General features: G+C 37.9%; 1 protein-coding gene across 1 annotated transcript in view; it reads right to left on the bottom strand.

Annotated features, from left to right (window-relative positions):
- Nucleotides 1-2290: 2290 nt before the first annotated feature.
- FLVCR1 (FLVCR heme transporter 1) overlaps nucleotides 2291-13117 on the bottom strand; it is a 28152-nt gene continuing 17325 nt past the window's right edge. Inside the window, exons 6-10 of the mRNA XM_036757972.1 lie at nucleotides 12023-12133; nucleotides 10969-11074; nucleotides 10507-10618; nucleotides 5621-5688; nucleotides 2291-5453 (exon numbers count right to left, since the gene is read on the bottom strand). Of these exons, the coding sequence (XP_036613867.1) occupies nucleotides 5427-5453; nucleotides 5621-5688; nucleotides 10507-10618; nucleotides 10969-11074; nucleotides 12023-12133 (424 nt within the window). The 3' untranslated portion in view covers nucleotides 2291-5426. The remainder of the gene's footprint in view (nucleotides 5454-5620; nucleotides 5689-10506; nucleotides 10619-10968; nucleotides 11075-12022; nucleotides 12134-13117) is intronic.

The raw sequence follows: 13117 nt of genomic DNA, 5'->3' as shown, positions 1-13117 counted from the left end.
GAGATCCTGCTTGGCATTTGATTAGAGCATGCTTAGTGGAGGCAAGATGCAAAATGGATAATTAGCAGCCCTGCAAAAAGTGCTTGTCCCAGTGAGGCTTGAAGATTAACCTCCCAACAATGTGTGCTAATAGTAATCATAACGTGATGTGATTCTTTAGTGGGTGGCAGCCCCTTTGTTGTGGGGCACACAAGCCCACAACCTGGTCCACTTAATGTAACTTTAATTTGCAGCTTTCCTCTGGAAGCTAAGATGGGGGTGATGAGCCAGTAAGTGTGAGCACTGGGGAGCCTGTTTCATGATCTTTCAGAGATCACTGATAATGGTTCAGCAATCCCATCCGCCAATTTTTTTTCACGACTCCTGCAGGGTGAATTGCAGACAGCAAAGAATGAGAGAATATTTAGCTTGCGGAAGACTTGGAAGGTGTGTGATAACTCTTTTCAAATACTTTTAAGGGTTACCTAGTGGAAGAGGAAACAGATCTGTTCTGCTTGATATTGGAGGGAAGAATTGAGTGGTAACTAGGAAAGCAGGGCAACAAGGTGGTGTAGTGGATAGAGCCTGGGCGTTATCCAGGAACCTGAGTTCAAAATTGGCCTCAAACACTTACTGGCTGTGTGACCCAGGGCAACTCACTTGACCCTGTTTACCTCAGTTTCCTTATCTGTAAAATGAGCTAGAGAATCTGGTTAAACTAAGAGCCCTCAGTTCTCATCCTGGAGCTACCAAATGACTATCTAAATAACTGTTAATAAGTCATTTAACCTCACGAGGTTTTTTTACTCACCTGTTGGGGTCATGAAGAGTCAGACATGACTGAAATGACCGAACAACAAAAATTAGTAAAGCACAGGCAAGCAGACTTCAGTTTAGTATAAAGAAAAGCTCCCTAGATATGAGATGTCCAAAGGTGGACCATGCTATTTCAGCAGTGGGTTTCCTTATCACTAGAAGTCTTTAAGTAGAGGCCAGATGCCTCTGGTCAGGGGCACTATACATGGGATTCATGTGTTTGGTGAGGGCTTGACTAAATAACCTCCAAGGTTCCTTCCAACTCCGAGACTTCGTTTCAAGGATCAATCCACAGAACAGAAACTAAATTCTCAAGTACTGAAAGAGCTGGCAGATGTGACTGCTGAGTCATTATCAGTGCTATCTGAAAGATCATGGAAAACAGAAAAGATACCTTGTACTCAAGACTGGAGGAGGGCAAATGCCCCAATTTAAAAAGGAGGAAAAAAAAAGTAAAACAGACTTTGCAAACTATGGACCAATAACCTTGACTTCAATTCACGGGAAAATTCTGAGATGGATCATTAGAGATGGTTGGTGAACACCTAGAAAGAAAAGCGGCAATGACAGAGCAAGCCTGGCTTCATCCAAAACCATTGTCAGACTAACCTCTTTTCCTTTTTCGAAGAGGATTACTAACCTGGTAGATCAATGGAATGCTATGATTGTCATTTACTTAAACATGAGGCAGCTAGGTGACAGATTGAGTGTAGACCTGGATTTAAGATAATCTGAGTTCAAATCTAGCCCCAAACACATGTAACCCGAGGCTAGCCACTTAACTTCTGCCTCAGTTTCCTCATTTGCAAAATGGGGATAATTGCAACCACCACCCAGGGCTGTTGGGAAGATAAGATGTTTGAAAAGTGCTTTGCAAATCTTCAAGTGTCATATAAATGCTCAATTATTCTAAGTGGATTTGGAGCCGGTTGGATGGCTGAGCTCAGAGAACAGCAAGTTGATGGTTCAATGTCAAGGTGGTAGGTAGGTCATCTCCAGTTGAGGCACTGAGGGGGTTGTGCTCAGGCCTTATTGGTTTAACATTTCTTATCAGTGACTGAGATAAAGCTATAGGTGGTATGGAATCAAATTGGCAATTAATACAAAGCTGGAGCGACAGTTAACCCAGTAGGTGACAGACCCCAAAAGGATCTTGACAGGTGAGAGCACTGAGCTGAATCTACGAAGGTGAGATTCAGTGAGAGGCTGCGGAGTGTCAACATGTGGCCAATGGCCAGCGTGGCCTGAGCCATGTTAAACAAAATAAGTGAAAACACAGAAGCGTGGGGCTCCTTCTGTACAGCTCAATGATGCCCTTTTCTCACTCTGGCCTCAGAGGTTCAGTCTCCCTTTTTAGCATCCGAGTGGTCATGGAAGCCAAGGAGTGAGCATGACTCTTCCTCTTTTGTTTCAGAGCTTAGGCAGTTTTCCTTCATATTTTATCCCTCACCCCACTTCCCAACCCCCACCAATGAAAGTAGCCAATAACAAGTCATGGTTTTGTAAAAAATCAATTCATTTCAACTGAGAATACTAGGGGACAAACAGACCTTCGATTCAGACAAACAAAGGAACATAAAAAATGTCAGTGATATTTCACACTCTTAAGAAAATAAGACTGAAAAACATTTTTTCTGCAGTTACTCTGAGTTTAAACAAATACATCTTATAGGAGATTTCTCCAACATACTGAAGAAACAAGTTATCTTTGCAACATTTAGAAAGGCATCTTTATGAAAGCTGGCAATATGCTCTCCCAATGCAGCAGAATCAGGGACATTCAGTTAGCCTCCAAGAAGCTTAGCACTGGCACCCCTTCCCAGGAAAGATGGTGGAGGGTGACCAAAGAGCCAGGAGGTCCGGGGAGAAGGCACAATAATCTCCATAATGGCATAAAGGATTACTGTTGTTGATAAGTAATCCAAATGACTTGTTTCAAATGAAAGCAAATACCAAGAGTGGTGATGAATGATTCAAGCCCATGAAATCAATTTTAGTATTTGGTGAAACAGAACTCTCATCACTTCAAACAACAATGTATCCACATGAAATGGAATATTTATAGGAAAAAAAACAAACAACCCTAATCATCTTTGTGTCACTTGATAAATACACCACTGAGATAATTTAAGTTTTTCCCCACTGACGGCAATCCAATCCAAGGTATGAGAGAGAGTAACACACAGCCCTTCTCCATTGAGTTTCAAGCTATAGCTTTAGTTCCCATGTGGGAAATTCTCCGTTCATTTTTTTGTTGTTAACTCAGGTAAAAAACACCTAGTTTCCTAATCACCTAGGGGAAAACATACAAACATAACACATACATAATTTTCAAAAGACAATAATTTCAGTTTTAATTGTAACTTGTACAAAAATCTCAGGGGCCTTAAAAGCAAGTGCCTATTATTACTCTTTTAAGAATCTCAAAAAATAAAACTTTTAATAATTACATTAACATTTTCTTTAAATATATTCCTATTAATACATATTATGCTCTGAATATCCAAGGAGGTTTTGCTGAGCACTTTTAATTGAACTATCATCATCCAAACAGGCCATTAAGAAGGACGCAAGGATAATCTGTATCCATGATGTAGATGAATCATACAGTCTCATCCAAGTGCACAGGTTAAGGCATGCACTGGGTGCCAATTATCTAGTTCCACCCAACTCAACCTACGGTAAAGTACTTAGCTTAGTAAAATATTTTAGAAATGGAAGAGAGCTTATGGACCACTGAGTCCAATTCTATTTTAACAGATGAGTAAAAAGACCTTGTGAGGTTAAATGACTTATTAACAGTTATTTAGATAGTCATTTGGTAGCTCTACGATGAGAGCTGAGGGCTCTTGGTTTTTAATCTGGTAGTCTTTTCATTGTCATGCTACAGTCTATATTTAATAACATGTATTGTCTTAGCTGTACAGAATTGATTATAATTAAAATATAAATCTATCCATGGATCTTGCCCGAATCAGGATTGTTATTCCAACTACAAAAGGGGTACTTTTCACTGGGTTTTCATGTTTAGGTTAATTTATGCGTGAACATGACACAAGTAATGCAGTTCTTCAAGACTCTAGATACCATTATGACCTCTCCTTAAAAGGTTTTCATGTAGAATCCAAAACTTGGAAGAAATTTAGGGCTTATGGCCTTTTAGTACAGTTGTACTGTACAGCATAGCTTTTCAGTCAGCAACGTTTACGTGCCCAGAGCATCCAGAACAAACACTGTAGTAGGCAACGTGGAAAAACACTCAGCCAATTTTTCCTTGTACACATGAGGAACAGACTGTCTTAAGAAGATGTAAGATGATTGTGTATGCCTTTTTATGGGGGAAAGAGAAGAACACTGCTCTTCTCTGACATACTCATGCAGTACTACTTGGCATCAGTGCCATACTCTGTGTTACCTGAGAACATAATGTTTAAAGGGTACATGGTAGTTGTGAAGAAAATAGGACCCAAAGAGCTGCAACTGTAGAGTTGCAATGATTGTGCCGAGAAGCAGCTCCACTCACAGCAGGCTTCACTGAGAACATCTATGACAGTATAAAGGAAACACAGGTTCCCCTATCTTAGCACCCTCCAAGGCAAAAACACAAGGTGGTCATACCACAACCAGACAGAAGTGATTTAGTGCTATCATATTCCTCTCATAATAAAACACTGGATGGGATTTTAACAGAATTTGTTTTACACTCAACATGAAATGCAGGCCTCCTCTTGGGCACTAGGGAACTCCAAGCACATTCCCCTTATTGGGTCAGTGGCTTCTTGTCTGTATACTGTAAGCATACATGAAAGACTGACAGACATCATGAATAAGCAGGTAAGAAAGCACACATTCAGTTTGTGGATTTTTAGTCTGTCACATTTATCTATTTGGAGGAGGAGGGTCTGGATCCACCATTTCATTAATATAGAGAGTTTCTGGTGAGGAAACTTCTTTTATCAATTCAATTCAGCAATTGTTTTGCAACTTATAGTCTTAAAGAGTTGACTGAGGCCTTGAGACCACACAGCCTGGATTATATGGGAAGCAGGATTTGAGCCTAGGTCTTCCTAAATCCAAGGTTAATTCTTTCTTCACTGACACCAGGCTACCTGATTTTCATCTACACACATAAGAAAATACTAAGAGCATTTTGTTTTTCCATTGCTAAAGGAGAATTTAATACCATTATTCTACTGAGGTCTTAGAAAAGAAGTTGAAAGGGTATCCTAAATCTATTAAATGAGAATATACCCTCTACTGCTACTCTCACAGTTTAAAAAAAAATAGAAAAATATTCCATTTTCGAAAAGTAAATGCAGAAATGCCCATATTTTCAGAGATGTGCTATTTTAAAAAATGTAAAACCATTTGATAAATAACAAATAGTGCTAAAATGTAACATCTTTTAGGCAAAAGTAGTTGTGCATTTATAATTCACATAATTATTTTCAAGTAAAGTTCCATCTCCCATAACTTGTAGATCAATTCTGACTGCTCATACACAGATCTGATTATTACAATTGATCCTGCTTAGTATTACACAAAATTTGCACATTATTCTGTACTGAACTTTTCCATTCATCTCAAATTTTTGATTTTGATTGTTTGACCAACATAACATTTTTTGATTTTCACTCTTCAGGACTGTTGACAGGCACCTGTACAAAGAATCAGAACATAAAATACTTATTATTATTATAATGCATACAATGTGAAAATATTCCTAACTTCTAACAGGTTGAAAAGCCATCAAATTACAAAGAATGATTTTGCATTTAATGTACAGTTTCTTAGTGTTACATAAAATAATGAAAAAATCACCTACAGCTTTAATATCTGTGTTCCGAGTTCCTAAATTTACACTGTGTCTTTTCAGATCAGATTTGATTAGTGCTGAAATAGAAAAGAATACATGTTACTATAATATTTCATAAATGAGCAATCATATGAAGTACACTTTTCTAAAATCAGCAGAGAATACTTTAGCTATGATCCATCATCAGAAAACGGTGTCTCCTTATTACCCTATTATTGATGCTGTTTCAGTAATCCAGATCATTAGAATAGGCTACATGCAAATGTCCTTTAAAGTCATTTCAAAATCACTTAAATCTGTAAATATAAGGTAACTTTTAACAATAATATTTTTCGTAGTATGTTTTATAATTCAGATGAGGACTACTACTGTTCACTTTTAGTTTTTAATTTCCCTTGAGATTATTCCCTTTAAGAAAAATTAAGATTAGTGGATGTTTTACATGCGATAAGAGACATTTTTTTAAAAACCTGATAGCAGGGTGGAGCCAAGATGGCAGCTGAAAAACAAGGACTAGCTTAAGCTTTCCCCCAAATCCCTCCAAACACCTGTAAAAAATAGCAAAAATAGCAAAAAATAACAAAGGGAAATAAGTCTCCAGCACAAGATGGCCTAGATGGTTGCTGGGAAGGGTCTATCCCATGGTGCTGGGAGCATGGGCTGCGCCAGGACTGACCAGACTGGGAGTCGGGCGGAGCAGACCTTAGGGCCCTGAATCACTGAGGTGTGGCAGTTACAAAACTTCTCAACCCACAAACACCAAAGACAAAGAAGCAGATTAGTGGGAAAACTGTTGGATCTGGGTGAGAGAAGTGAGCTGTCCAGTCCCAGCCCCTGGGCAGCAGAGGTGGTGCAGTAGCACCAGCAGGAAGCTCCTGCGGCTGCTTGCAGAGCTCTAGCGGTGGCTGCTTCCAGCCCCAGGCCCACCCGGTGGGAGGAACCAAGTGGTGGATCAGAGCGAGAGTGCAGGGAGCGCTTTGCTGGCACACAGGCAGGGTTCTCTTGCTTTGCCCTGCTTGGATCTGGGTCATGGTCCTGGTTGGCGGTTCTTGGGGGAAGGAGGAACACTGGTGTGGCAGAGCTTGCAGTGACTGTGGAACAGAAGTAGCTCTGAAAACAACAGCACAAGGCCCCTAAAGCTTGGGACAAAGTACTCTCCACTCTAAAGGCAGTCATACCCTGACAAAAAGCTCAAGGGTCAAGTAGTTGGCTGGGAACATGAACAGGCAGCGAAAATGGTCTCAGATTCAGACTCAGACATTGGAATCTTTTTTTGGTGACAAAGAAGATCAAAACATACAGCCAGAAGAGGTCAACAAAGTCACAGAATCTACATCAAAAGCCTCCAAGAAAAATATGAATTGGTTTCAGGCCATGGAAGACCTCAAAAAGGATTTGGAAAAGCAAGTAAGAGAAGTAGAGGAAAAACTGGGAAGAGGAATGAGAGTGATGCAAGAAAATCATGAAAAACAAGTCAATGACTTGCTAAAGGAGACCCAAAAAATACTGAAGAAAATAACACCTTAAAAAACAGACTAACCCAAATGGCAAAAGAGCTTCAGAAAGCCAATGAGGAGAAGAATGCCTTAAAAGGCAGAATTAGCCAAATGAAAAAGGAGGTCCAAAAGACCACTGAAGAAAATACTACCTTAAAAATTACAATGGAGCAAGTGGAAGCTACTGAGTTTATGAGAAATCAAGAAATTATAAAACAGAACCAAAAAAATGAAAAAATGGAAGACAATGTGAAATATCTCATTGGAAAAATTACTGGACTACCTGAAAGCCATGATCACAAAAAGAGCCTAGACATCATCTTTCAAGAAATTATCAAGGAAAACTGCCCTGATATTCTAGAACCAGAGGGTAAAATAGAAATTGAAAGAATCCACCAATAACCTCTTGAAAAAGATTCCAAAAAGAAAACTCCTAGGAATACTGTAGCTAAATTCCAGAGTTCTCAGGTCAAGGAGAAAATATTGCAAGCAGCCAGAAAGAAACAATTTGAGTATTGTGGAAACACAATCAGAATAACGCAAGATCTAGCAGCTTCTACATTAAGGGATCAAAGGGTTGGAATATAATATTCTGGAGGTCAAAGGAGCTAGGATTAAAACCAAGAATCACCTACCCAGCAAAACTGAGTATAATACTCCAAGGTAAAATATGGATTTTCAATAAAATAGAGGACTTTAAGATTTCTCGATGAAAAGACCAGAGCTGAATAGAAAATTTGACTTTCAAATACAACAATCAAGAGAAGCATGAAAAGGTAAACAGGAAAGAGAAATCATAAGGGACTTACTAAAGTTGAACCTTTTTGTTTACATTCCTACATGGAAAGATGATATTTGTAACTCACCAGTCCTTTCTCAGTATAGGGAATATACATATATGTACATATATGTGTGTGTGTATGTATAGGGCACAGGGTGAGTTGAATATGAAGGGATATCTAAAAATAAAATTAAATTAAGGGATGCGAGAGGACTATATTGGGAGAAAGAGAAAGGGAGAGATAAAATGGGGTAAATTATCTCACATAAAAGTGGCAAGGAAAAGCAGTTCTGTTGAAAGGGAAGAAGAGGCAGGTGAAAGAGAATGAATGAATCTTGCTCTCATCAGACTTGACTTAAGGAGGAAATAACATACTCATTCAATTGGGTATCTTACCCTACAGGAAAGTAGGGGGGAAGGGGATAAGACAGGGGGGATGATAGAAGGGAGGGCAGATTGGGGGAGGAGGTAAGCAGAAGCAAACACTTTTGAAAAGGGACAGGGTTAAGGGAAAAAACTGAATAAAGGGGAACAAGATAGATGGAGGGAAATATAGTTAGCCTTTCACAACATGACTATTATGGAAGTGTTTTGCATAATAATACATGTGTGGCCTATGTTGAATTGCTTGTCTTCTCAAGGAGGGTGGGTGGAGACGGAAGAAGGGAGAGAATTTGGAACTCAAAGTTCTATAAACAAATGCTCAAAAAAAATTGTTTTTACATGCAACTAGGAAATAAGATATACAGGCAATAGGGTATAGAAATCTATCTAGCCCTACAAGAAAGTAAGTGGGGGAGTGGGGTGACAGAAGGGAAGTAGACTGGAGAAAGGGGCAATCAGAATATATGCCATCTTGGAGTGGTGGGGGGGAGGGGAGAAATGGGAAGAAAATTTGTAACTCAAAATCTTGTGGAAATCAATGTTGAAAACTAAAAATATTAAATAATAAAAATACATTAACCATAGAAAAAAAAACCAAAATACCTGATAGCCTGGAATATTCTCATAAACCCTTCAGAAAGCTAAAGTAATTCTCTTCTAACAGACCAAATAATAGGCTGGTATTCCCAAATAGTTAATGTACATCTAAGATATCACATTTTAAACTGATATGATCACATTCTGCGTTTTAATCATTATAATTTTTTAAAGAGTAAAAAAAGCTAGGCATTCTACAAACACAAAACAAAATGCATTTGGTTTTGATTCATGTCCTCTTGGTATGGAAGAAAGAAATTCTCCTTTTCTTATTCCAGATTCTGTCTGAATCATTTTTATTCCCAAGATCAAGAAAATACATGCTCTCTGGAGCCAGCTAGTCTCTATATCTGTCAATTATATAATATCCTTCTGTGGCTTGAGGAGAGGTAGAAAGATGAGAAAGGGGGACTATACAGAAGTCAAAGTATGAATGGTACTACTATCCACACACTGGGGCAAAACAAGAGAATCTGCTCCATTCACGGAGAAGTTGTTTCTGTATAAAGTGGGCATTATTCTCCTTCATGGCCATTCCACAAAAACTATATCCAAAAAAGAAGGTGAAACTTTCCACAATTTGACAAGTTTTGCTATACAGCTTACTATATTCTCATTTTCTGTATAAAAATTTCAAATTAGAAAAATCTGAACAATGAAAAATACATTTATCCCTTTTAAATAATTCATATTTCTAATTCTTTTTTTTCCTACTCTGCTAACTCCTTTGAGAAGTACTAAACATATGTCAATATTAAGAAGATAAATGACAAGCACAGGTCTGGTAGCTGAGGGCCAGCCTAGCTAAGGTTAGCATACAGATGACTGACCACCAGGGGGTTGAATTTTTTTTTTTTTTTTTTTGCCACAGCAACTTACAAAGACTGTATAATAAAACGTAGAGGGGTTGAGGTGTGTAAGTGGAGAGAAATACACCACTGAAATCAGATCTTTTGAAGCAAAGCAGATTTCTATACGCTATTTCTCCCTCCAATTTGGAGCAAGAGGGAACACGGACTGATTGGAGTGTGAATGCTGGAAAGAAGGGGGCAGACAAACCAAGAGAGAGAAAAGAGAAAAGCATTCTCCTTTTTCCTAGTTATGTCACTAGTTTGAGAATGAAGGAGCCTCACTAAGGGTAGGATCATGGAACTTTAGAACTGTAGGCTGCAACGGCTACAACAGCAGTGATGGATAGAAGCTATGAGATACAGTAGCAACCTACTGGTGGAGAAGGCTGACAGGGACGCAGAACCAAGACTTGACCCCAGGACCGGTGATCACAGTACACGCAGGTTCTTGGGATATTTTTTTAAATACTGTTTGTTCCTTTCTATGAGACTTGGCTTTGGAGTACCATTTATGTCTGTTTCTGTTTTGTAGTAAATATGCTTATGATCAAAATGCTTATTGGTTCCCAACAAGTGAGCTGATTCAAATACTCTAGAAATAAGCTAAATTGAGATCTTACAAGGAAGAGAAAGAGAGACTCTTTGGGTAGGGAGGACAAGAATGTACCATATGAGCTCTACCCTTGAGAATTCTCCAAGACTGAACCTGGTCTGTCTGTAGAGCACTTGTCATTCATGTTACATGAAGAATTAAATACTTTTAAGGAACAAACATTATTAACTTACCTGTTAAAATGATTCCTAAAAATATCCATGCACAAAGGAAAAGATTCCCAGCATAAGGGCCATGGTCTGAAATAAGCTTTCCTTGAGCCAATGTAAAAAAAATTCCAAATAACTGAAATAAAATAAGATAAGGAATTTTTATGGGAATGCAAAGAAATATAAACTCTTAGAGGGCAGCAGCAACTGGGTCACTTTTGTATTTGTATCTCAAGAACCTAGCACATAGTAATTAAAGATACATGATAAGGCTTATTGATTGAATGGATTAGACTTAATTTTAGAGAGGACTTTTCCTAACAATTTTTATTTTTCCAATTTGTGCTCTAGAAATCTACTATAAGGCACAACTCTGGACACAAAGCATTGTCTATTAGGGAAAAAGTATTAGTGGACATCCCTTAAATTTCTAGCAAAGAATCTCTGGCCAGAATATGCTCAAATTCAAGAATAATAGAAACTTACCTGTGCAGAAGCATTCAGAAGACCTGATGAAGTGCCTTCAGATTCAGGGTATGTGATTTCAACAGCAAATTCAAAACCCAAGGGGAGATAACCAGTCATGAAGAAGCTAGAAAAACACATGCGCATTATGTAAACATTCATCATAAAGATTCTATGATACACTGGTTCGGTTGATCTGCTTCACCGAGACACATTTTCTCCTCTACTAACATGCTGGATACAAAGCTCACGGAGCTAGAGAAGCCCCTGCTACAGGTCCTTTCACTATAGTAAAAACCCTTTCATGCCTAATTTCATTTTTGTTCTGGTTATTCTAAACACAAACCTGCTTTCCTCCTCTAGCTTGTTATTCTCCCTATTATAGAAGGCCAATGGCTTGATTCTCTTTTCCCTACACAAATATACTTACTACTTGAGGAAAAGTAAACCATTCTGGAAGACATACATATATCTTTTTCACAAGTAAAGGAATTGTAGCTTTTATGACATAAATTTAATCCCCACCCCTGCCCCATACTGGCAACATGAAATATACTGGGCACAACATCTTTGGAGAATAGGTATTTTCCACATAGTAAGGTGCAAAATTTATAAAAATGGTGAATAGTGGCAATAGTTTAAAATACCTAAACTGCTACTGTATGAGTTAAATAAATGCTGTTGACTGATCAATTCGTCCTGAATCCACTTAAGCTTAACCAAGTTTATTTCTATATTATGAAGGTTAACTTTGTTCTAAGTTATATTTAATTTCTTAGGCCATACTGTCTTTAATCAAATTTGTCTTTACACTAAAGTAAAATTGAATTAATTAAGCAGTTAAGTCTTTTCTATTCTCTTCCTATGTAATAAGTGCATAGCAAAAAACAAATTGAACTAGTTTCCCATTCAGATACCAATAGATTTTGCAAAGTTTAAATAAAGCAGCATTTGATGACATGGAAGGTCTTCTTTTAAGTTGCTGCAATAAAGCTCTCAATACTGAGTAGTATTTTACCTTTATCCCTTTCCTTTCTAATTCCAAAAGTCTATGACTCTAACCCAAGATTCTTACCCAAGTGCTCCTCCAGTAATAAACACAATGATAAGGCGTCCAACATTCAAGGTAAAAGTAAATATAACCATTCCAATAAAAGACAATATGTAAATTATTAGAGTGGTCCGTCTAAAAAAAATACAAATAATAATAATTATTATTGTTATTAGAGTCTGAATATCCTGATCACAAAATAAAACTACAGCTGGCTATTGCCATGCCCATGCAGTAACAATACTTTCTAGTAGCTAAGATTCAAAACTATTATATTGTCAACAGGGAGGTCAGACTTAGTCACAAAAAGAAGAAGTTTTAGTCCCTCACAAAGTCAGAATTCATGCTTGCATAGGCCAGGGTCCCTTGGAACGAAGAGAAACATGGCTATTTGTACTTGTGAATGAGACAGCATCCTTTCTCATCCTTCAAGGCCTGGCTCAAATCCTACATTCTCTTCAAAACGTTCTCTGACTACTTTGGTCTCATATTTTCTCCCTATCCAGAATTCCCACAACACCCACTGTTGGTGACACTGGCACGAGTTTATTTCCTGCAACAATGCGTGTTTTGTTATTAACTTCTCATCTACATTTATCTTATCTCCCACACTATATTGTAAGGCCTACATTATAGTTATATCATCTACAATACCTAAGATAGTACTAGGAGTCCAATAAGTATTTGCGGAATGAATGAGTGAATGACATCAAGGGTAGGCAGAGATTCAGGAGCACAAACAATCTTAGAACTGAAAGGGACCTTAAAGGCCAATACATCCAAACCATTATCCAATGTAAAAATAAGCTCCAATAATTATTTCTGAACTAAAAATGTATTTTCCCATGGAATTCTGAAGGTTTTTCATGCCTATAAATATATGAGGTTTTAGAAATTTACTCTGAACCTCAGAGAAAATTCCCTTGATATTCATCTCTTCTTTGGTCTTTGAGAGATTAGGACTGTTGTCACTCTATAATTTTAGAAGATGAAAGTTAAAATCCGTATCTATTTCATCATTTTGAGCTTACCTCCTTCTCCCTCCCACCAATCACATTCTTTGTTTTTGGTCTAGTTGAATCCTAGTGGGGATAACGTACATTGGAATATCAACAACAA

The sequence above is a fragment of the Trichosurus vulpecula genome, chromosome 4 (assembly GCF_011100635.1).
Source record: "Trichosurus vulpecula isolate mTriVul1 chromosome 4, mTriVul1.pri, whole genome shotgun sequence".
NCBI classification, from domain to species: Eukaryota; Metazoa; Chordata; class Mammalia; order Diprotodontia; family Phalangeridae; genus Trichosurus; species Trichosurus vulpecula.
The sequence above is the reverse complement of the archived record's forward strand: the minus strand, read 5'-3'. Positions and strand labels throughout refer to the sequence as shown.